The sequence below is a fragment of the Staurois parvus genome, unplaced genomic scaffold (genome assembly GCF_062004578.1).
Source record: "Staurois parvus isolate SC_StPar_1 unplaced genomic scaffold, SC_StPar_1.0 ptg001061l, whole genome shotgun sequence".
In the NCBI taxonomy this organism is placed as follows: Eukaryota; Metazoa; Chordata; class Amphibia; order Anura; family Ranidae; genus Staurois; species Staurois parvus.
The window spans coordinates 151269-175608 of NW_028318857.1; the positions used below are offsets into that span (position 1 = coordinate 151269).

Consider the following 24340-nt stretch of genomic DNA (forward strand, 5'->3'; position numbering starts at 1 on the left):
GGAGAGATCAGACTACACAGACTGCAGGGTAGGTTGAGCGGAACACCCTTCTATTCTGCAAGCAGAGATGGGACTGGCTGGCTTTGCCAGTTACACAAAGGCTGCTAAGAAGCACGCAGGCAGTGCTGGACCTTCTGGTCAGAAAGGTCAGCTTGCCCAGCAAACTACATGTCACAGATACACCCCTTGTTCAATGTGTACAACAAAGACTTTTTGTAAACAATTGAAATTCTTGAACCACTTGCCCTCCAGAGGATTCCCCCCGCTTCCTGACCAGGCCATTTTTGACTTTTTGCTATTAAACATCTCCAATAAAAAAGTTTAAAAAATCTAATTTCCTCATAAATTTAGGCCAAAATGTATTCTGCTCCGTGTCTTTGCTAAAAGAGAAATCCCAATACGTGGAAATTAATTGGTTTACGTGAAAGTTATAGCGTCTACAAATGGCGGGAAAGATACTGGAATTTTAATTTTATTTAATACTAGTATAGCGGGACTGCGGCGGGCATTCTGACACTGGGGGGGGGGGGGGGGAGCTGACTAACTGCCACTGACATCTCCAGTGACACTAATACAGTGATCAGTGCTAATAAAAAGCACTGACACTGTAATAAAGACACTGGGAGGGGTTAGATTTTGCTGTGTGTATTTTACTAGGGCAGGGGTAGGCAACCTGAGAGCTGCAGGACTACAAGTTCCATCATGCCTCTGCAAGTCATAGCTGTAACTGTCAGTTTTGTAATCTTTGCAATGCCTCATGGGAAATGTCGTTCCACAACAGCTAGAGAGCCGCAGGTTGCCTACCCCTGTACTAGGGAGACATGCTGCTGTGCAGAGATACAAAGCAGCATGTCCTTGCTGACAGGAGAGAGACCTTTGTTGTTTACACACAGGTTTCTCCCCTGTCAGCTTTACACGGCGATCGGGTGATTGACATCCCTAGCTGCCAATAGCGGCGTGGGCAGGGTGGCGTGCGTGTGCTCCCTAACCGGAAATGCAAATTACGTATATATACGTAATTTTGCGCAGCCCTGATGCCCTGTAGCAGTACTTCTACTATAGGGCAGTGGCCAAGCAGTTAAAATGATGAACATATACATTATATATGAGTGGTATAGGATATATGTGGTCACTGGAGGCATTGTCTCACCTTAAGAGCTCCTTCTCTTTTTCCAGAGCATTGAGCGTAGCCACCGATGTTGGCTGCTGGAGGCAGTAGGTCTGGAAGGCCGGCAGCATGTTGACAAAGTCCAAGAAGATCTCCCCAATGCAGACTGTCATCAAGTCATCGTCCCCCTGTGGAGGGGAGAACACAACACAAGGCTTGCTTAATGTCCGAACTAATGACTTTTAACAGAACGAGAGTAGAATGTATGTGCAGAGTTCAAATAAAGATACTTCTATTTATTGAAGGCACTTACTGGGGTTAGACAAAAAAACATGGAAACACTGCATGATGCAGCAGGTGTGAAAGTGACAACATGTTTGACAGTGAAAGCGGAAGTGATGTAATGCTCTTTTGCTTCCGCTGTGTGATGAGACACCTAACAGGCGGGGAGCCTCACTTTCCTCATTCACTGAAAGTAATACAGAGTCATGTCAGAGCTTACTGAGCTTCAGAGAGGACAAATTGTTGATGCCGCTTAGCTGGTGCCTCTGTGACTGAAGTTGCCAATTTATTTGCCACATCGGGAGGTACAGCATCAAAGATTATGACGGCGTATACAGTTTCCGGGAAAACGTCGTCTGATGAGCATAAGCGCGTTCAGCATGGTCAACTGACCAAAAGAGACAAAAGGATATCGCGCAGGATCCCGGAATAAGAAAACAACTGCTGCGAAAGTGACTGCAGAGCTCAATCTCAGTCCTCACAGGACTCAGTCTTCATGGGACTGAAATTGAGCTCTGCAGTCACTTATTCCAGAAATCTGCTTTATACAGCTAAAGGAGAAATTCCCTTTTCTCTGAGTGTATGTATTGTCATGTCCCATTCATGAGAGTGTATCCATGAGAAGACGGTGTCTCAGTCCTCACAGGACTCAGTCTTCACAGGACTGAGAGTGAGCTCTGCAGTCACTTATTCCAGAAATCTGCTTTATACAGCTAAAGGAGAAATTCCCTTTTCTCTGAGTGTATGTATTGTCATGTCTCATTCATGAGAACGTATCCATGAGAAGAAGGTGTCTCAGTCCTCACAGGACTCAGTCTTCACAGGACTGAGATTGAGCTCTGCAGTCACTTATTCCAGAAATCTGCTTTATACAGCTAAAGGAGAAATTCCCTTTTCTCTGAGTGTATGTATTGTCATGTCCCATTCATGAGAGTGTATCCATGAGAAGACGGTGTCTCAGTCCTCACAGGACTCAGTCTTCACAGGACTGAGATTGAGCTCTGCAGTCACTTATTCCAGAAATCTGCTTTATACAGCTAAAGGAGAAATTCCCTTTTCTCTGAGTGTATGTATTGTCATGTCCCATTCATGAGAACGTATCCATGAGAAGAAGGTGTCTCAGTCCTCACAGGACTCAGTCTTCACAGGACTGAGATTGAGCTCTGCAGTCACTTATTCCAGAAATCTGCTTTATACAGCTAAAGGAGAAATTCCCTTTTCTCTGAGTGTATGTATTGTCATGTCCCATTCATGAGAGTGTATCCATGAGAAGACGGTGTCTCAGTCCTCACAGGACTCAGTCTTCACAGGACTGAGATTGAGCTCTGCAGTCACTTATTCCAGAAATTTTAAATCTGCTTTAATTATACAGCTAAAGGAGAAATTCCCTTTTCTCTGAGTGTATGTATTGTCATGTCCCATTCATGAGCGAGTATCCATGAGAAGTCGGTGGTGTTATCTGCTTCCCCTTTTTTTGGTGATGGTCACAACCAGTTGTGATGGTCACCACTGAGGAGTGTGATATGCTCATTGATGGTTCAGATCTGGTAAGCTGCTAACCTTACCTCAAGTCACAGGATTTGACCATTGGAAAGAATATTTGTCACTGGTGCATAGAATTTTTGTGGAGTTATTTTATGGACTATTTACATTATGGACATTCCTTGATAATGGTCAGTGATTGCTTCTAGTATTTTGCACTTTCATTTGCACTACTATTTGAACTAATATTGGCTTAGGAGGTCATTCATTGGTTTGAGTAGCACCTTTTTAATTCTTGTTTCTCTGCCTTTAATTTGCCCAACTATTTCATGTCTCTTTGCGCCCTGGGCTTTTACCTGGTCAAACGCTTGGTCAATCTCTTCTTGGAGGACCTCGAGGAACTTCTCATTGAGGTCGATGAGTTCCTGTATGTTGCTGAACACGACAGCCAGCTGCTCCTGAGTCAGTAATCCCGCAGCCTGCATCTGGAGGTAGAACTCCTCTTTAATGATCCTCAGATCCTCCCCGTAACTTGTCTCCGTGTTGACGAATTCCAGGACGGCTTCCTTGCGCTCCATGCGGTGGGTGAGGCATTTCACGCACAAGGTCTCTCTCCTCTTGCCCCGGCTCTCAGTGTCCATGGTGGAATTGCTTTCCCCACAGTCTATGCACGGCCGGTGGGCCTCCCAGGCCTCCAAAGAAGTGCTGGCTTCCGCCACTCTGGCTCTCCACCTCTGAGATAAGGCGTCCCCAATGCCGCTGTCCACCCGTTCCACCTCCCCGGGCTTGGCCAGCCTGGTGCTCCCTTCACACTCATCCTTCTCGTCGCTGACTCCTACGATGCCACTGTCGGTGCTCAAGCTGCTGATGTTGCTCCAGCGATGGCGTGACCGATAAGAGCGCTTTGCAGAGTTGGTACCCTCTTTGCTGGAGCTGCAGGAAGTGGTGGTGTTGGCTTTTATCAACATGGGCCCTGCACCATACAAAACATAGAAGTTAGTAACTTGTGAGTTGTCATCTAAAGTCAAAATTTAAGATAGACTAGCCTAGGACTGACCCTTCCACAGTCACTAACATAAGTCTCATGTTGGTGGAAACACAAACTTTTACACGCACTCCCGGCTGCTATACTATTAGGTTCATATTTGTTAAGCCGATTGTTAGGTTTCTGGTGGAAGCAATTTGGGCAGCTGTAGAGCTCTAATCACTAATGCCCCTCCCCTCATCCCAGGCTCCACTGCCCCCTCTATGGGCCTAGGGCCCCTGATGTCCTGTCATATACAGCATGTGATTACATGGGGGGGGGGATATTTTATAACAGTGCTGTCAGGGTCCTGTCCATGGCGGAAGTTCTGGAAGATCTGGCATTTCTGCCAGTGCTCTGCATGGCCACAGAAGTACACATCAGCCTCAGTCTGGTGCCAGACGGCCTTTATATGGAGGCCCATCACTTCCTCAAGTTGCTGGATGATCTCTAGCTCCCCGTGCCCTGTTTCTGATTCCTGTTTCCTGTGACTCTGACCTGTGATTTCCTGTTACCGACTTGGCTTGCTCCTGGACCTGTCTACTCTGCTGTACCCCTGATATGACCTCGGCTTGGCTTATGGATACTCTCTCTCGCTCCTCTGTGTATGACCTCGGCTATCCCATCTGACTACGTCTGCTCTGATTCCCACCTGGTACCTGACCTTGGCTTGAACCAACTACCCAGTAAACATCTAAATCCCGGAAGGGCTTGCATAGCTCGCACAGGCACCTCCTGTCTGCAGAACTATCTCCGTGCACCAGCTGTGCTTCTGAGTGGACCACCAACCAGCACTCCTACAGGCGACCTGTGCAACTTTGGGCCTGACTCCCGCTGTCCCACTCTCAGGGGAGTCCGGAACTTAGCCGCAAGGGAAGCCCTCTCTCCATTGGCCTCCATCACCAGGTATGTGATAAGTGCCAACGCATTTCAGGAGCCAAAGACCGCCCCCTTCATCAGAGCTTGAAGATGAAAAAAGAATGTATACAACTTAACCACTTCCAGTCCGGACACTTTACCCCCCTTCTGGTCCGGACACTTTACCCCCCCTTCTGGTCCAAACACTTTACCCCCCCTTCCAGTCTGGACACTTTACCCCCCCTTCTGGTTCGGACACTTTACCCCCCCTTCCAGTCCGGACACTTTCACTCCCTTCCAGTCCGGACACTTTACCCCCTTCCAGTCCAGGCCAATTTTCAGCTTTCAGCACTATCACACTTTGAATGACTTTGAATGGTCATGCAACACTGTACCCTATGAACTTTTTAGCATTTTTTTGAGACAAATAAAACTTTATTTTGATGGTATTTATTCACCACTGGGATTTTTATTTTTTTGCTATATAAATGAAAAAGTCCAAACGTTTTGAAAAAAAGTGTTTTTCTTATAAAATTGTGCAAATATATAATCTTTCTTCATAAATCTTGGCCAAAATGTATTCAGCTATCTTTTTAGTAAAAAGAATTACCCAAATATATAAATTATAACCAAAAATTATAATTTTTCAAACTTTTTTTTTACATTTTTATTTAATTTTTTTTATATTATTATTTATATTTGATTTTTTTTTAACATACTGTCACCCTAGCAGTACAGTGTCACCATAGTGACACTGTACTACTTGTGGGGGGTGATGATTTTTTTTTTTTTTTTTTTTATACACTGATTACTTTTACACCCATAAAGGCTGTAAAAGCAATCATGTCTCCTTCTCTCTGGCTGCATTCTTACAGCCATTGAGAAATACTGTGCGAGCTGTGATTGGTCACAGCTTGTCACATGGTACAAGGCTGTTGTGAATGGCCCTGTACCAAGTGATCTCTGTCATTATTCACAGATTTCACTAGTAGTAAGCAATGATGTCAGGAAGTGACATCTTGCTTACTACTATTCATGTGATCACTGATTGGCCAATCAGTGATCACATGATCGGGACCGCACACATGTGCGTTTAGTATTTTTGTCCAAAAGGTGATCTTATCCTTTAAACTTCCTGCTGATGACCGCTGCAAATCGAATCAGCAAAAGACTGGATACTTTGTATTTCAAACTAATTGTATACATTGTTTTTTCATCCTCAAGCCGTGACAATGGGGGTGGTTTCTGGCCTCTCAAATGCGTTGGCTCCGGGCAATTAAACTGTGGCTTGGCCCTTCAATATCAGATCCCTTTAGGATTCTATTATTGTATCCCCGCTGGGGAGATTTGTCCTCTCTATTTGTTAGTAGGACAGGAAGTTCAAGGGATTTAAAATGGTTGGAAACCCTCAATAGCCTCAGTGAAGTGACTGGCCTCAGGTGATACACAGAGATTAAACAAATCCTCCTACATATGTTGTACCTGTTTATCTGCTGCCGCCTTTCCCTTACATCCATTCAAAGTGCAACATTTACATAGGATCTCTCAGTTCTGAAAAGCAGGGGGCGGGGAGCTGAAGTTGCATCAATGAACAGAGCTCTGAGAGCTGCTTGGAGGGAAAATACGCCTCCCCCTCCAGACAGGAACAGAGCTGAGGCTGATTGGAGGGAAAAGACACCTCCCCCTCCACACAGCACACAGGAACAGAGCTAAGGCTGTCAATCTGCTGGAGGTCCCTCCCCTGTCACCATTTTTCTCTTGGTGTCAGGGAAGTGACTCATGCTGATATCAGAGGAAGGAAGCAGCAGACAGAAATGGCACTTAGTGCTTTACACCGAGACAAGTACACACTATAGAGGGATATGCTTTGTTCATATTTCATGTCTGAGGTTTACAACCACTTTAAAGAAGAACCAAAAGCATTTTTGACAAAGTAAGGAAGAGTTATTTTCCATGTCAGTTGTTTTGTTCTGTCCCAATGGGGAGATTTCCCTTCATTTCCTGTCCCATAGCCAAAACAGGAAGTGAGAGGAAATCCATCTAAAGTGCGAGAATCTCAGGGTGTCACCAGAACTAGTTTCCCCATTGGAAGATTTCCCCTCTATTCCAGTTAGAGAGAGGGACACAGATAGCAATAAAAACCTGACAAGGGTTCTAATCCCTCTCTACTCCATCCTAAACTAAAAAAAAGTTTTGCCTTCAGTTACACTTTAAGGTTAAGTTTAGACATGTGGTTGGGGGGCAGTAAAATTGCATGGTTGAGCTGCATTTTTAGTGCCCACCCTTCCCAACAGCACTCCAATAAGATGCAAATGGAAGCAGACAGGGGTTTTTACGTGCTGCATTTGTGATGCTTTGTTTTGCGCCCACAGGAAAGCCTACCTTTGTTGTGATTGGCAGGCAAACACGAACCCATTAAAGCGATTGCGGAAGTTCTGCAAATACCCTGCGATCGCGTGCATTGCATGTGGGTGCGCTGCGTTTGTTGGCAAATATGGGGTTAAAACGGGTGGTGAGGAGAGGTCACATCGCCTCCTCACTGCCTGTTAATCGCTGCGGAAAAGCAATCTGAACTCAGATTGCTTTTCAGAGGAGAGGTGGAGTAATGTAGGCCATAGACGGGTCGAAAACCAGCCATTTTTTTTTTAAATGAAAAGTCGGTCGTTTGATTGGCCGACGTTACCACCAACGGTAAAAAAATCGGCCGATTTTCGTCCCGTCTACGGCTGACATTTAACCCCATAATTACTTCTGTCCCTGCAGAGAGCTCCGCTATTATATTTTATATGAAAAAGTCTTGCAGTTGCAACAATGTATCCATTTGTATCCATTTCAGATACAGATGTTTTTATTTGGATACAAATGGATACATTGTTGCAACCGCAAGACTTTCATATAAAATATAATAGCGGACTGGAATTCTTCTTTTTCTTCTTCTTTTTCTTCTTCTTTTTCTTCTTCTTCTTAATTTTCTTCTTCTTTTTCTTCTTCTTGCAGTTCACGGCTCATGCGCAGATTTTTTGTCGATAAAACGATCGGCCGATTTGCCCATCATTGCTGGGAAATCGGCCAATCGTCAAAATCAGCCACAAATTTTCCAACATTCCCGATAAAAAAAATATGCAAAAAGCCCGAAAAACGGCCGACCAATTAACTCACTAACGGTGTGAAAATCGGACAATTTTTTTTTCGACCCATCTATGGCCCCCATTAGACAGACATCTGAAGAGATTACTCTCCCAGTTCCGCTTATGTCTCCAGGACAGGAAGTGAAAGGAAATCCCCCCCACCCAAAAAAAATAAAAAACTGTCAGGGGTTCAAACCGTTTCCTATTCTACCCAAAATTAAACGTTTTGGATAGAGTGGTGACGGGTTAGTGTTGGATTAAATGTCCGCCCAAAGCAATGAAATGTCCATTGTTGGTGGATGTTCTCGGTGACATATACAGTAGAATACAATCCCAGCTTTCCATTAACCCTTCCATGGGCTCAGGCTTCTCCCCGGCAGTAGCAGACCCCTCTGGTGGGTGGGGGTTGGGTGGGGGTCAGCATTAATGTGAGTATAATAGCTCAGTGGGTACCGTTCTCTTTGTCCTGCCTCTGCCGCTGTGCGTGCTGCCGGGCCGCCGCTGCAATCTTCAGCTCCAGCTGTTTCCTCTTCACTGCGTCCGTGGGCATGGGGTCACTGAAGTGCGGGCGCAGGCGGCAGCCACGCTGGCTTTTCCCTGAGTCACCGGCTTCATGAGTCATGTCTGAGCTCGACCTCCGACACCCGGGACTGCAGAGCTGAAAGACACAGATAATGAGAAATAATGAATGACACTATTCCAACCCTCCATCCATCCATCCATCCGTCTATCCATCCATCCATCTATCTATCTCTCATATTTGGTATATGTGTTCCATAGGTATGTTGTGTAGCGCACCTCTAGATAGCCAGGGGGAGCTGTATGTTTAGTGTACTCTGCTACTTTGCCCCCCCCAAAAGCTGCGTCCTGTGCCCCCCCAAAGCAGTGTTCCCCCTGCCCCCTTTCACATTACTTCCCCCCAACTGTAGTGTCCAGTGCCCCCCAAAACAGTGTCCTCTGCCCCCCTTCCCACTACCCCCCCTTGTAGTGTCCTGTGCCCCCTCCAAAGCAGTGTCCTCTGTCCCTTGCACATCATTCCCCCCCCACTGTAGTGTCTTTTGCCCCCATAGCACACACATACCCCCCATTGTAGTGTCCTGTGCCACCCCATAGCAGTGTCCTCTGCCCCAAGCAGTGTCCTCTTCACATCAACTCCCCCCCACTGTAGTGTCTGCCCCCCATAGCAATGTCCTGTGCCCCCACTCAAAGTAGTGTCCTCTGTCCCCCTTCCCTCTACCCCCCCCTTGTAGTGCCTGTGCCCCCCTCCGACAGGAGTGTCCTGTGCCCCCTCCAAAACAGTGTCCTCTGTCCCTTTCACATGACCCCCCAACACTGTAGTGTCTTCTGCCCCCCATAGCAGTGTCCTGTGCCCCCTTAAAGCAGTGTCCTTTGTCCCCCTCACATCACCCCCCCATTGTACTTTCCTGTGCCGCCCCATAGCAGTCTCCTTTGCCCCCCCCCCCAGCAGTGTCCTCATCACATCAACCCCCCCCCCAGTGTAGTGTCTTCTTCTGCTCCCCCCCCATAGCAATGTCCTGTGCCCCCGCTCAAAGTAGTGTCCTCTGACCCCCTTCACATCACCCCCCCCACACTGTAGTGTCCCGTGCCCCCTCCCACCCCATAGCAGTGTCCTGTGACCCCCCAAATCAGAATCCTCTGTCTCCTTTATATCACACCCTCCTTCCATTGTTGTGTCCTCTGCCCCTTGGCCCTTCCCTTCCCCTGTAGCATTGTCCTGTGCCCCCCCCCCAAACAGTGTCCTCTTCCCCCCTTCATATCACCCCCCCCCATATTGTCCTCTGCCCCACTGCCCTCCCCATAGCAGTGACCGGTTCCCCCCTCCCACACTGCAGGTAGCACAGAAAGCAGGAGGTATCACAGTACTGGATAAAGGGCAGGAGCTGCCAGAATTAACTTTTCACATTTACAAGCAAGTGATTGGTTGCTAGGACCACCGGTGTCTTAGCAACCAATCACCTGCAGGTTAACTCAAAAGGTGAACTGAGGCAGCTCCCACCCTCCATCCAGTACTGTGATACCTCCCGCTCTCCGCTCTGCAGTGAATGGCGGAGGCTCGGGGGAAAGACCGGCAAAGCAGGGCCACCTTTGCAATCTATCCGTCAGCTGCCCATAGTCACATGTAGATCGCAATCTGCGGACTTGCCGACCCCCGCCATAATGTCAGGGACGGACTGACAACTCATGGGGCCCCCGGCCAATAAGTGATCATGGGGCCCCTGTGTCCTCGCCCACACCCAAAAAAGCCTATGAAAAAGCCAATGAAAGGTACCAGGGGCATCTCATGTGGCCCCCTACTGACCCCGGGCCCTCGGGCAGTGCCCGAGTGCTCGAATGGTCAGTCCGCCCCTGCATAATGTATTTTATACACTTTACAGCTCAGTTCATACACGTGCAATGCAGGAACACCAGCAAAGTCACGTGCATTCCCGCAATTTACAAAAACGCACGTCTTTTTTTGCAGGTGCGCTGCAATGCCATTCATTCCTAATGGTACCCTAACACATGTTGCTAAAATGAGTGAGAAATCCGGGGCCAGAACGCATGTGTGACAGGAGTCACTTTGGGTGGGGGGGCCCATGGAACACAGCTCAATTTGGAGAGGTGGGGAGACCCCTGTCTCAGCTCCCCATATCCCTCTTATGTGTAAGTCACCCTGTGCCTGTTAGGGGTACAGGGTGATCTGTCCTAATATTGGGGTGGGGGGTTGTGGATTGTTTAATGCCATGTGGTTGCATCCCATTGTTCTATTGTGTGTCTTGCATGGGAGCAAAGTATTATGGGATGTATGTGTTTATGTGTATTGGCTTGGTGGGGGGTATCTCCAGCAGCCCTCCCTACTGATGGGACTGTCTGTTGGTGTGTCTCTTGTTACTAAATGTAGATTGCCCCGCCCTGTGTCATTATGCAGGGAGGGGGAGTTGTTCCCTTGAATGTATATATCTTATATCTGTGTTAAAATAAACTAGTCTATTTCCTGGTTTACTTCAAGACTGGTGTCTAGTCTCGTATGGTCTGCTGTGGTGTCTGTGGTCGGTGTTCGGACGGGGAAGCGGTATCCTAACGAAAGTACCCAAGCGCAGTCGGGGTCCGGTTCCGTTGCAGCATGTTGGTAAAATGAGTGAGAAATCCGGGGCCAGAACGCATGTTGGTAAAATGAGTGAGCAATCCGGGGCCAGAACGTATGTTGCTAAAATGAGTGAGAAATCCGGGGCCAGAACGCTTGTTGGTAAAATAAGTGAGAAATCCGGGGCCAGAACGCATGTTGGTAAAATGAGTGAGAAATCCGGGGCCAGAACGCATGTTGCTAAAATGAGTGAGAAATCCGGGGCCAGAACGCATGTTGCTAAAATGAGTGAGAAATCCGGGGACAGAACGCTTGTTGGTAAAGTGAGTGAGAAATCCGGGGCCAGAACGCATGTTGCTAGAATGAGTGAGAAATCCGGGGCCAGAACGCATGTTGCTAGAATGAGTGAGAAATCCGGGGCCAGAACGCATGTTGCTAGAATGAGTGAGAAATCCGGGGCCAGAACGCATGTTGCTAAAATGAGTGAGAAATCCGGGAGCAGAACGCTTGTTGGTAAAGTGAGTGAGAAATCCGGGGCCAGAACGCATGTTGCTAGAATGAGTGAGAAATCCGGGGCCAGAACGCTTGTTGGTAAAGTGAGTGAGAAATCCGGGGCCAGAACGCATGTTGGTAAAATGAGTGATAAATCCGGGGCCAGAACGCATGTTGCTAAAATGAGTGAGAAATCCGGGGCCAGAACGCTTGTTGGTAAAGTGAGTGAGAAATCCGGGGCCAGAACGCATGTTGCTAGAATGAGTGAGAAATCTGGGGCCAGAACGCATGTTGCTAGAATGAGTGAGAAATCCGGGGCCAGAACGCATGTTGATAAAATGAGTGAGAAATCCGGGGCCTGAACGCATGTTGGTAAAATGAGTGAGAAATCCGGGGCCAGAACGCATGTTGGTAAAATGAGTGAGAAATCCGGGGCCAGAACGCATGTGTGACAGGAGTCACTTTGGGTGGGGGGCCCATGGAACACAGCTCAATTTGGAGAGGTGGTCACCCTGTGCCTATTAGGGGTACAGGGTGATCTGTCCTAATATTGGGGTGGGGGGTTGTGGATTGTTTAATGCCATGTGGTTGCATCCCATTGTTCTATTGTGTGTCTTGCGTGGGAGCAAACTATTATGGGATGTATGTGTTTATGTGTATTGGCTTGGTGGGGGGTATCTCCAGCAGCCCTCCCTCCTGATGGGACTGTCTGTTGGTGTGTCTTTTGTTACTAAATGTCCAGTTCCGTTGCAGCATGTTGCTAAAATGAGTGAGAAATCCGGGGCCAGAACGCATGTAGGTACAATGAGTGAGAAATCCGGGGCCAGAACGCATGGTAACAAATCACAGATTTATAAAGCAAGGTGCTTGCATTGTCATGTGTCAGCCTATTGAAATGAAGGAGCATAAACGCAGGTATCATTGCTGACCTCCCCTGCACAGGAGAAGGCAGTATAGCATGCATTGCTCCAAAGCAGCCTTCTCCTGCTGCTCACGGCAGGCTGGGACTTGTGGTGCCTCACCTCGGACTGGAGCCAGACTCCATGCAGCTCATCTTTTTATTTCTCTCGGTGAAGTGTATCCCGATCACGGGGGAGCAGAGCCATCCATTCACAAGGAGATTGTTGGATGTTCCAGTCTGCGGGATGGATGTACAGAGCCAATGACGCACCCACCCCCCCCCCCCACCTCCGCAATGATGAAAAGAACGATCGTTGGGGAAAGGCGATGATCTATTTTCTGCATCCAGCTATAGAATAGACTTCATAGAGTGGATACAGACCAGAACCGCTAATGATCGGGTGTAAAGGACGATATTACCTGCAGGAAGCCGCACCCCGGCCGGGAGATAATAGCGACACCAATTTCTATACAAAAAGGAGGCTGTGCGCTTACTCCACCCAGAACTGAAAAGTCGCTTGTGACCGGGGGAAGGGTTTACAGGAGCAGATATGTATATTTCTAGTATTAAAGTACTGCATGCTCAGTAATGTGTCAGTAACACTTCCAGGTATTCGGCGCCATCTTTGTTCCGGCATCATCCGGTGTCACCATCTACTCCCTGAGATGCCGGCTCAGAGGTGACACCATCCTGTACAATCCCGCCCAATGCAGCCGTCATTGATATCCACTTACACTGGGTTTGAGGTCAGCGGTCACCTCGGTGCTCGGTGCGTTTTCACAGCTTGGCGTTGCCATTGAGACGGCGAGTGATTGACAGCTCTGTCCCTCCGACGTGCTGCTATCGGTTTTCGGGATGTCACATGATCCGCTGGCTGGAGGCTCACCGCTGTCAGTGCTACAACTGCGAGGAGAGAAGAAGAGGGTCAACCAACATCCATCACCAGCAATTATCACTGCCTGCAGCTCCAAAATATAACATCTATACCTGCACAGGGATGGTGGGAACCCCTCATAATGGGCACAGCGGGTGTACAGACCCGGGAAGTCAGCACAGGGATGGTGGGAACCCCTCATAATGGGCACAGCAGGTGTACAGACCCGGGAACTCAGCACAGGGATGGCGGGAACCCCTCATAATGGGCACAGCGGGTGTACAGACCCGGGAACTCGGCACAGGGATGGTGGGAACCCCTTATAATTGGCACAGCGGGTGTACAAACCTGGGAACTCAGAACAGAGATGGTGGGAACCCCTCATAGTGGGCACAGCGGGTGTACAGACCTGGGAACTCAGAACAGAGATGGTGGGAACCCCTCATAATGGGCACAGCGGGGGTACAGACCCGGGAACTAGGCTCAGGGATGGTGGGAACCCCTCATAATGGGCACAGCGGGTGTACAGACCTGGGAACTCAGCACAGGGATGGTGGGAACCCCTCATAATGGGCACAGCGGGTGTAAAGACCTGGGAACTCAGCACAGGGATGGTGGGAACCCCTTATAATGGGCATAGCGGGTGTACAGACCCAGGAACTCAGCACAGGGATGGTTGGAACCCCTTATAATGGGCACCCTATAAAGCTTGCACCACTGCAACCACGTGCATTGCATGTGACTGAGCCCTTAAAGTATACAGGCTTTTTAAGTTTTGGATAAAGTGGAGAGGGATTAGAACCTCTGTCAGGTTTTAATTGCTGTCTGTGCCCCCATTAGGGAGATTTACCCTCCTGATCTGTCCTGGTGAATAAAAGCCAAACAAAATCCCAACTTTTGGGTTTTCACCAGAACAGGAATAGAGGGGAAATCTTCCAATGGGGTATCTAGTCCTGGGGACAACCAGAGATTCCCTCACTTTGGAAGAATTTCCTTTCACTTCCTGTTTTGGATATTGGACAGGAAGTGATGGGAAATCTCCGCAATGGGACAAAGATGAAAAGAAGAATCTGAAAGGGGTTTTAACCTTCCCTTACTCTATCCAAAAGGAAAAAAAAAATACTTTATTGATGTGAATATGAATCTACAGCTGTTTATCTGCGGGTTTTATACCTTCCTGGAGTTTAGCTTTAAAAATTGTATATTTATATATTTATATATACCGTATATATATATATATATATATATATATATATAAGGGGCGGACTGACAACTCATGGGGCCCCCGGGCAATAGGGGATCATGGGGCCCCTGTGTCCTTGCCCAAACTCAAAAAAGCCTATGAAAAAGGTACCAGGGGCATCTCATGGGGCCCCCTACTGACCCTGGGCCCTCAGGCAGTGCCCGAGTTTCCAAATGGTCAGTCCGCCTCTGATATATATATATATATATATATACACACTCATTGGTTACTTTGTTAGGTACACCTGTTCAATCACTTAGTAACACAAATTGCTAATCAGCCAATCACACGGCAGCAACTCAATGCATTTAGGCATCTAGACGTGGTGAAGACGACTTGCTGAAGTTCAAACCGAGCATCAGAATGGGGAAGAAAGGGGATTTAAGTGACTTTGAACATGGCACGGTTGTTGGTGCCAGATGGTTTGAGTACTTCAAAAACTGCTGATCTACTGGGATTTTCCAGAACAGCCATCTCTAGGGTGTACAGAGAATGGTCCGAAAAAGAGAAAATATCCAGTGAGTGGCAGTTGTGTGGAGGAAAATGTCTTGTTGATATCAGAGGTCAGAGGAGAATGGGCAGACTGGTTAGAGATGATAGAAAGACAACAGGAACTCAAATAAGCACTCGTTACAACCAAGGAATGGAGAATACCATCTCTGAACGCGCAGCACGTCCAACTTTGAAGCAGATGGGCTACAGCAGCAGACGACCACACCGGGTGCCTGTGTACCCATCTTCTGATGGCTGCTTCCAGCAGGATAATGCATCGTGTCACAAAGATCAAATCATCTCAAAATGGTTTCTTAACCACTTCAAGTCCAGACACTTTCACCCCCTCCCTGTCCAGGCCAATTTTCAGCGCTGTCACACTTTGAATGACAATTGCGTGATCATGCAACACTGTACCCATATAAATTTTTTTGCATTTTTTTTGAGACAGATAAAACTTTATTTTGGTGGTATTTATTCACCGCTGGGATTTTAATTTTTTTTGCTATATAAATGAAAAAGTTCAAAAATTTTGAAAAAAAAGTGTTTTTCTTATAAAATGTTGCAAGTAAATAATATTTCATCATAAATCTTGGCCAAAATTTATTCCGTTATCTTTTTAGTAAAAAAAAATAACCCAGATTAGTTTATAACCAAAAATTATAATTTAAAAAAATTTCTTTTACATTTTTATTTTTTTTTATATTATTATTTATGTTTTTTTTTTAACATACCATCACCCTAGCAGTGCAGTGTCACCATGGTGACACTCTACTACTTGTGGGGGGTGATAAAGATTTTTTTTTTTTACACTGATTGCTTTTTCACTCATAAGGGATGTAAAAGTGATCATTTCTCCTCTCTGGCTGCATTCTTGTTTTTTTTTTTGCATACTGTCACCCTAGCAGTAGTGTCACCATGGTGACACTGTACTACTTGTGGGGGGTGATAAAGATTTTTTTTTTTTTTAACACTGATTTTTTACACCCATAAAGGATGTAAAAGCAATCATTTCTCCTTCTCTCTGGCTGCATTCTCACAGCCACTGAGAACTACTGTGTGAGCTGTGATTGGTCACAGCTTGTCACATGGTACAAGGCTGTTGTGAATAGCCCTGTACCATGTGACCTCTGTGATCATTCACAGATTTCACACGTAGTAAGCAATGTCAGAAGTGACATCTTGCTTACTACTCTGCATGTGATCACTGATTGGCCAATCAGTGATCACATGATCGGGACCTCGCACAGAGGTCCCGTACGACGATTGGTGTTCCACTGTGTCTGGAGGATCGCGGTGCTGGGCGCTCCCAGGGAGCATGCACATTTTGAAAATGTGGGTGTCGTTTATGAACGGCAACCCGCCCTTGGACTGCCACCATCCTGCCGTTTATAAACAGCGGCCGGACGGGAAGTGGTTAAACATGACAATGAGGTCCCTGCACTCCAAAGGCCTCCACAGTCACCAGATCTCCATCCAACAGAGCACCTTTGGGATGAGGTGGAACGGGAGATTTACATAATGGATGTGCAGTCGACAAATGCTATCATGTCAATATGGACCAAAATCTATGAGGAAGAGATTTGTTGGATCTATACCAAAAAGAATGAAGGCAGTTCTGAAGGCAAAAGGGGGTCCAACCCGGTACTAGCAAGGTGTACCCAATAAAGTGGCTGGTGAGTGCATATATATATATATAAATTATAGTAATTGTATGTATAAATATACAAAAGACAATACATTCCACTTATGAACCCATTGAGCGTATTACCTCTTCTTGATGAGGTCCAGGGCGGACCCTATGAGGCCATCCTTCATCTTCTGCAGCTTGGCACTGTAGCCGGACAAGTCAGTTGCTTCTAAAAGCAAAGATGGACAGCAAGAAGAGTGGGCTTCAGAAGCATGACTGTGCTCGGCCACACCAAGGAATCCACCCGATCTACGTGCATCATCATGGGGCTCACACACTACAAGCTGGTCTTTCTCACTATGCATGGTTAGAGCCTGTAATGGGAAACTCGGAAGAGGACTGGAACAAATGGGAGCGGTGGATGCAGGCCGATATGAAGGGCAAGCTCTGCTGTCTAATGGGCTATGCTCTACAAGGTGTGGAGTTGAGCAGTCAGCATCACCATCACTCAATGACGTCCTGGGTCGTGAGTCCGATGTCTCGCTGCTTTCAATGGTCAGGGATGTAGATCTGTCCTCCACAGCCGTCATCTCTAGGTCTGGCCTGTGGCTGGAGATGTCTGTATTAACTTTCCAGTGAGGGTTTCTATCTTTGTAGTCTTGCTCTGGCTGATTTTTGGCCAAAGATTCAGTCGTTTCCGAACCCTCGTCCTCCTTTGTCGTAGAGTTTTTCTCCTTGTTGCGCATTCTCTTAAACTCTTCAAATGTTGGGATGTACAATTTGCCTTTCGCGCCTGGCTTTTTGGCAGAGTCTGTTTCCCAACCTCTTCCAGGACACAGTGTCTGTTCATTGAAGGACTCGGCAGTCTTTGACTTGACCAAACCACCACCATCAGCCTCTCCTTGGTACAGAGTCAGGTTTGGCGAGCTGTTTTGCCTTCGTAGCTGTAGCCGTCTCCAGGCCTCCTGCTTTATGTGCTCTGGAGTAGTCCTGTGAGCTAAAAAGCTTGTGCAATGCCTGACCACTGCATTTGTGCTATTTGAAAGTGCAGAAGACATACTGCAGGCCAACATACGCTTACAGTGGTGGCATGGCCTATCCGCCGGGGTTCTCGCCACGCAGTCGGCTATCAGAGTCTGTGGGCGGATAGGCCTAGTGGGTTCCGTGGTCTTGGAACTGTGAGTTCTTAGCTTTTCTTTCAGTTCCCGTTTGGCATCACTGTAGGAGACCTTGTCGTCAACAGTAGGGAAAAGCCAATGATGGATTTTGGCAAGTGGGGGCATCGGCAGGTCCCGGTGAAAGGCTACCTTGTCCGTCACACCCTGGACAGGCATTTTCTCCTCTGACCCTTCCGACAGGTGCCGAGTGCTTCTACAATGCAGAATAAATTCACTATCCAAGTTTCTGTAGTGTGCAAACATGCTTGACTCTGCCCAGTGTAGGTTTTCCAAGCTCCGATACAGCCTGGGTTCAGCCATAGCACCAGGTGCTGTGGTGCCTACTTGCCATGCCCGGAGAGGGTGGCAATCCCCGCCGACAAAATGGCACCCTACACTCTTTAACGGATGCATGCTGCTCAGCGAGGGCTCCTCTAAGCCATGATTTGTGCTCAGTGGGTAGCTGTAGGGGCTCAGGGTGGTTCTGGAATGTTCATGCAGATCATCGGCAGGGATGTATGTCATAGCAGATGGGCATGGGAAGTTTGCACACGGATGTTGGAGGAGACAGAGGGGCCCGGGAATACAGCCGTGATGATGCGGAGTGTCCATAGCATGGGGAGCAGGCTGCTTTGCTGAGAGTACTCACATGCTAGTAGTGGGGCTGAGCACTCTGTGTGGAGGCCACAGTGGGGACATGGCTAAGGTAATCCGCTCAGTCGAGGCACCCTTCCAAAAACAGAAAGAAAACACTATCAGTAATAATATAAATCAATTGGACTCAACTTCTGCATCACAGATAAATTACAAAACATCATTATGTCTTCTAAAAAGTTTGTCTCTACCTTTAAACCATTACAAAGTATGCAACGCAAAGCCAAACAACATTGCTAACATACAGTACATCTTCACAGCAGCCAGGAGGACCAATGCCTGAGCCTGAAAGACCCCAACCCTGTTTTGTCTGGAGTGTCACAGACTTTTTTGAAAAACTTACAGAAATACAAAAAGATACACTATATGGCCAAATGGTTGTGGACACCTGACCATCAGACCCATAGGAGCTGGTTAGACATTCCATGCCAAAATCACACTCATTAACATGGAGTTTCCCCCTGCCCCCATTGTCATTAATATAGAGTTGTCCCCTGTTGTGTGGCTTTAACATCGTCCACTCTTCTTGGAAGGCTTTCCATTTGTTGCCCATTTGAGAAATGAGGTACTGATGTTGGATGAGAAGACCTGGCTCATGTGTTGGGTCTCACATTGGGCACCAAAAAAAGTCCTGGTTCACATGTTGGGTCTTACATTGGGCACCAAAAAAAGACCTGGCTCACATGTTGGGCCTCACATTGTGCACCAAAAAAAGACCTGGCTCACATGTTGGACCTCACATTGGGCACCAAAAAAAGACCTGGCTGACATGTTAGGCCACACATTGGGCACCAAAAAAAAGACCTGGCTCACATGTTGGGCCTCACATTGGGCAGCAAAAAAAGACCTGGCTCACATGTTGGACCTCACATTGGGCACCAAAAAAATACCTGGCTCACATGTTGGGTCTCACATTGGGAACCAAAAAAAGACCTGGCTGACATGTTAGGCCTCACATTGTGCACCAAAAAAAGACCTGGCTCACATGTTGGGCCTCACATTGGGCACTAAAAAAAAAAACCTGGCTGATATGTTAGGCCACACATTGGGCAGCAAAAAAAGACCTGGCTCACATGTTGGGCCTCACATTGGGCAGCAAAAAAAGACCTGGCTCACATGTTGGGCCTCACATTGGGCACCAAAAAAAAAGACCTGGATCAAAATCAGTGTTCCGATTCATCCCTGGGCATAGTTGCTGATTTTCCCAGATTGCCCGGGACAGTCACACATTTTTTAAAAATGTCTCGTCATGCCTCAGTCTCAGCCAGCGTCCCTGAAATCTGAGATCAGGGCGGTGGTCTTGGCCAGTGTCCTGGAAATCCGAGATCGGGGATGGGGGTCAGCAGCAGATAGGGGTTCCTAATTCTGCAAGAGCATAGGGTAGTTAAAAGATTAAAACTTTCCTTGCCTTAATTGCTCAGCAGGAAGCGACCCACATGGAAAAAAAATATATTTGAAATATATTTTTAAAATATTCTTCCCAAATATATTGACATATATTTGAAATGCTAAAATTTTGGCCGTATTCAATATATTTCAAAATATATATATAAAATATATATATATATAAAAACATATATATAAATATATATATATATATTTATAATTCTGCCCCAAATTACATCACCAATGTTGTCTCCAAATATCACCCAAAACTTCCTCTCCGCTCCTCGCTTGACCTCCCTTGTCTCCTCCTCCCATGATCATCTCCAGGACTTCTCCAGAGCTTCCCCCATCCTCTGGAACTCTCTACCCCAATTTATCAGACGATCGCCTACTCTGCTCACTTTTAGGCGATCTCTAAAAACCTCTCTCTTCAGGGAAGCCTATCCTGCCCTCAGCTACTAACCGAATCTTCTATTCCTCCTACCAGTCCATCCCCCACAGTTACTACCTTTTGTACCACTAGCCCCTCCCTCTTAGATTGTAATCTCCCAGGATCAGGGCCCTCCTAACCCTCTTGTATTGAACTGTATTGTTGCTGTATTATCTCTCGTTATATTGTACAGCTCTGAACAAACTGTTGGCACTATATAAATCCTGTATAATAATAATAATAATACTGCGTGCTGAAATGCGTTTTTATTACAAAATATATGAAAAATATTTTTAAAAATACATTTCAAATATACGGTATGTCTTTAAAAATACAAATCTACATTTTTGGAACGCATTTGCAATTATATGTAAAAATAGATGTTAAAATGACTTTTTTATATGTTAAAAAAAAATCTGAAGAATATATTTCAAGAAAATATATTTTTGCATTCCAAAAATGTAGATTTGTATTTTTAAAGACATGCAGTATATTTGAAATGTATTTTTAAAAAATATTTTTCATATATTTTGCAATAAAAACGCATTTCAACATGCAGTGTATATATATATATATATATATATATATATATATATAAATATTTATTGAAATATATTGAATATGGCCAAAATTGTAGCATTTCAAATATATGTTAATATATTTGAGAAGACAAAGTACCCAAATATATTGACATATATTTGAAATGCTACAATTTTGGACATATTCAATATATTTAAAAATATATTTCAATATATATATATATGAAATGCATTTTTATTACAAACTATATAAAAAAATATTTTTAAAAATACATTTCAAAAATACTGTAAGTCTTTAAAAATACAAATCTACATTTTTGGAATGCATTTACAAATATATGTAAAATGTATATGTTAAAATGACTTTTTTATATGTTAAAATAAATCTGAAGAATATATATATGGGGGGGGGGGGCGTGGCAGACTGGGGACTATTTCTCCATTTTCGGGAGCAGCGCGGCGTAGTAATCTGTAGCCCCCCCCCCCGCTGTTTCTTATCAGTAAACTAAATGCACCACTTGATAACGACAGGCCACCGTTTTCCCTGCTACACGTTCATTATTTCGTTATCGAACGTAAATGTTTCTGCAGAAATCTTCGATGTTTTCGGATATACAGTGGAATGATTTTAGTAGGTTTGCAGAGTAACAGAACGTCTTCCCTGATATATTCTCATGCTTGATAAGGAAATGTGGCTGCTGAGATAAATTTATCTCCAAAGAGGTTTTTCTCAGTGACATGGCCCACTTTAATCTGCACGGTGATAATTAGCTGAAGACGTGAGCCGATTATCTGCTGAGCTAATGAGCTCAGAATTTATCTGCTCTCTGCCTGGTAAATGGTAACTTTTCTCTGAAACAGACAACTTCTAGACACGTGCGGTTCGTTTTGTTCTGAATCCAAAATCGGACGATTTTTTTCGTTATTTGGAGATTCAGATGTATCCGAATTTCCGGATGACAATAGTAACAACAAGAACAGAATTGAAAATAAAGGAATAGAATAGAAAAGAATAGAATAGAATACAATAGATTATAAAATAAAAGAAAATAACAGAATAGAACAGAATAGACTAGAACAGAAAAGCATAAAGTAAAACAGAATAGAATAGGAAATAAAAGCATAGAACAGAAAATAAAGGAATAAAATAGAAAATAATAGAATAGAACAGAATAAAAGAGAATATAAAATAAAAAAGTAGAATAGAAAATAATAGAATGGAACAGAATAGACTAGAACAGAAAATAATAAAGTAAAACAGAATAGAATAGGAAATAAAAGCATAGATTAGAAAGTAAAGGAATAGAATATAAAATAATAGAATAGAGTAAAACAGAACAGAATAGAATAGAAAATAAAAGAATAGAATAGTAAAGAATAGAATAGAATAGAAAACATAGAATATAAAATAAAAGAATAGAATAGAAAATAGAATAGAACAGAATAGACTAGAACAGAAAAGAATAAAGTAAACCGGAATAGAATAGGAAATATAAAGCTTAGAACAGAAAATAAAGCAATAGAATAGAAAATTATACAATAGAGTAAAACAGAACACAATAGAAAATAAAAGAACAGAATAAAATAGAATATAAAATAAAGGAATAGAATAGAAAAGAATAAAATAGTACAGAATGCAACAGAATATAAAATAAAAGAATATAAAATAATAGAATAGAACACAATAGACTAGAACAGAAAAGAATAAAGTAAAATAGAATAGAATAGGAAATCAAAGCACAGAACAAAAAATAAAGTAATAGAATAGAAAATAATAGAATAGAGAAAAACAGAACAGAATAGAATATAAAATAAAAGAAAAGAATAAAATAGAATAGAAAATAAAGGAATAGAATAGTAAAGAATAGAATAGCACAGAAAAACATAGAATATAAAATAAAAGAATAGAATAGAAAATAGAATAGAACAGAATAGACTAGAACAGAAAAGAATAAAGTAAACCGGAATAGAATAGGAAATAAAAGCATAGAACAGAAAATAAAGCAATAGAATAGAAAATAATAGAATAGAGTAAAACAGAACAGAATAGAAAATAAAAGAACTGAATAAAATAGAATAGAAAATAAAGGAATAGAATAGAAAAGAATAGAGTAAATTAGAATAGAATAGAAAAGAATAGACTAGCAAAAACAGAAGAATAGAATCAAATAAAATAATAAGAATATAACTGTCTTCCGAAATTTGAATAGAATAAATTTGAATTCCAATAGAATAGATTAGCATAGGATAGAAAATAAAAACATAGAATAGAATAAAATAGAAGGGGTATAACTATTGAAATGTTGAATTTTCCAAATTAGGCCGAATTGGGAAAACTCAAATTTGAATAAATGAAATTACATGAATTCCGAAAATGAATCGAACAAATTAAATGTATTTAAATAATTCAAACAAAATGACACGAAACATATTTTTTCCTTCTGCACAGGTCTAACATCTTCACCCAAAGTGGGTCCAAACCCCGAATGAAAAGTATAACCCCGATATCCAATGCTCATGCAGGCCCATCACCCATTGACAAGCCCCAGCAATAATATGGAATCCACCATCAGACCAGGAAGTCATTGTAAAGCCGGCCATAGATGAGTCAAAAAGCGAACAAAAATCCTTGTCGATCGTCAGATCGCTTGTTTTTCGGATCATTCGTTCGCCAGCTGCAACACAAGGTGCTACAATTGAAAGAGCCTAATCCAAAATGCAGTTTTTTGGGGGGTTTCTTTGATGGTACAAGTATGCACCTTTTTTGTTTTACGATCGAGAGAACATTCGGTTATCGACTCGTTTATGGCCAGCTGTTGCCGTTGTGCAAATCTCCAACTGCGCTGTAGGGATGAGCAGAGTTCGTATAGAAAAATGTAGAGAATCAAAATGCCACTGAACATCTGAATGATGCAGAGGAGGACTGGTGGGAAGTGTTGTGGTCAGATGAGACCAAAATCCAGCTCTTTGGCATCAACTCAACTCGCCGTGTTTGGAGGAGGAGGAATGTTGCCTATGACCCCAAAAACACCATCCCAACTGTGAAACATGGTGGTGGAAACATTCTGCTTTGGGGTGTTTTCCTGCTAAGGGGACAGGACGCATGAAAACCTAACAAAGTACAGGTCGGTAGCTCGGTTTACAAACGCATAATTTTTGGTTTACGATTGAAAATCCATTAAAAATAATGGCTCGGTTTATGAATTTTGTTCACAATATGAACGGATGAATTGGTTTTCAATGCATTTACGAATTCATTTTTAATCACGTCCCTGTACAGTATTTAGGCCTTTAAAGTGCACTTTATAAAGAGTTCTAAACAGATAAAAGACTTTCTTTTTTACTTTTTTTCTGACGTCCGGAACGGATTAATTGGTTTTCAATGCATTCCTATGGGAAACCGCGTTTCGGTTTACGAATTTTGTTCGCAATACGAACGGATTAATTGGTTTTTAATGCATTTACGATTTTTTTTTAATCATGTCCCTGTACAGTATTTATGCCTTTAAAGTGCACTTTATAAAGAGTTTTGAACAGACAAAACTTTTTTTGACTTTTTTCTGACCTCTGGAACG

General features: G+C 44.3%; 1 protein-coding gene across 2 annotated transcripts in view; it reads right to left on the minus strand.

Moving 5' to 3' along the window:
* Positions 1 to 24340, minus strand: part of LOC149440665 (intersectin-2-like) — a 143688-nt gene that overhangs the window by 12484 nt on the left and 106864 nt on the right. The window contains exons 2-7 of one of the 2 annotated variants that reach the window (XM_089658270.1): positions 18406 to 18485; positions 16741 to 16828; positions 13095 to 13263; positions 8336 to 8540; positions 3229 to 3845; positions 1151 to 1296 (exon numbers count right to left, since the gene is read on the minus strand). In XM_089658270.1, the coding sequence (XP_089514396.1) occupies positions 1151 to 1296; positions 3229 to 3845; positions 8336 to 8540; positions 13095 to 13263; positions 16741 to 16787 (1184 nt within the window). In that variant the 5' untranslated portion in view covers positions 16788 to 16828; positions 18406 to 18485. Of the gene's footprint in view, positions 1 to 1150; positions 1297 to 3228; positions 3846 to 8335; positions 8541 to 13094; positions 13264 to 16740; positions 18486 to 24340 lie in introns of both variants that reach the window. The other variant, XM_089658269.1, reaches the window with a different exon arrangement.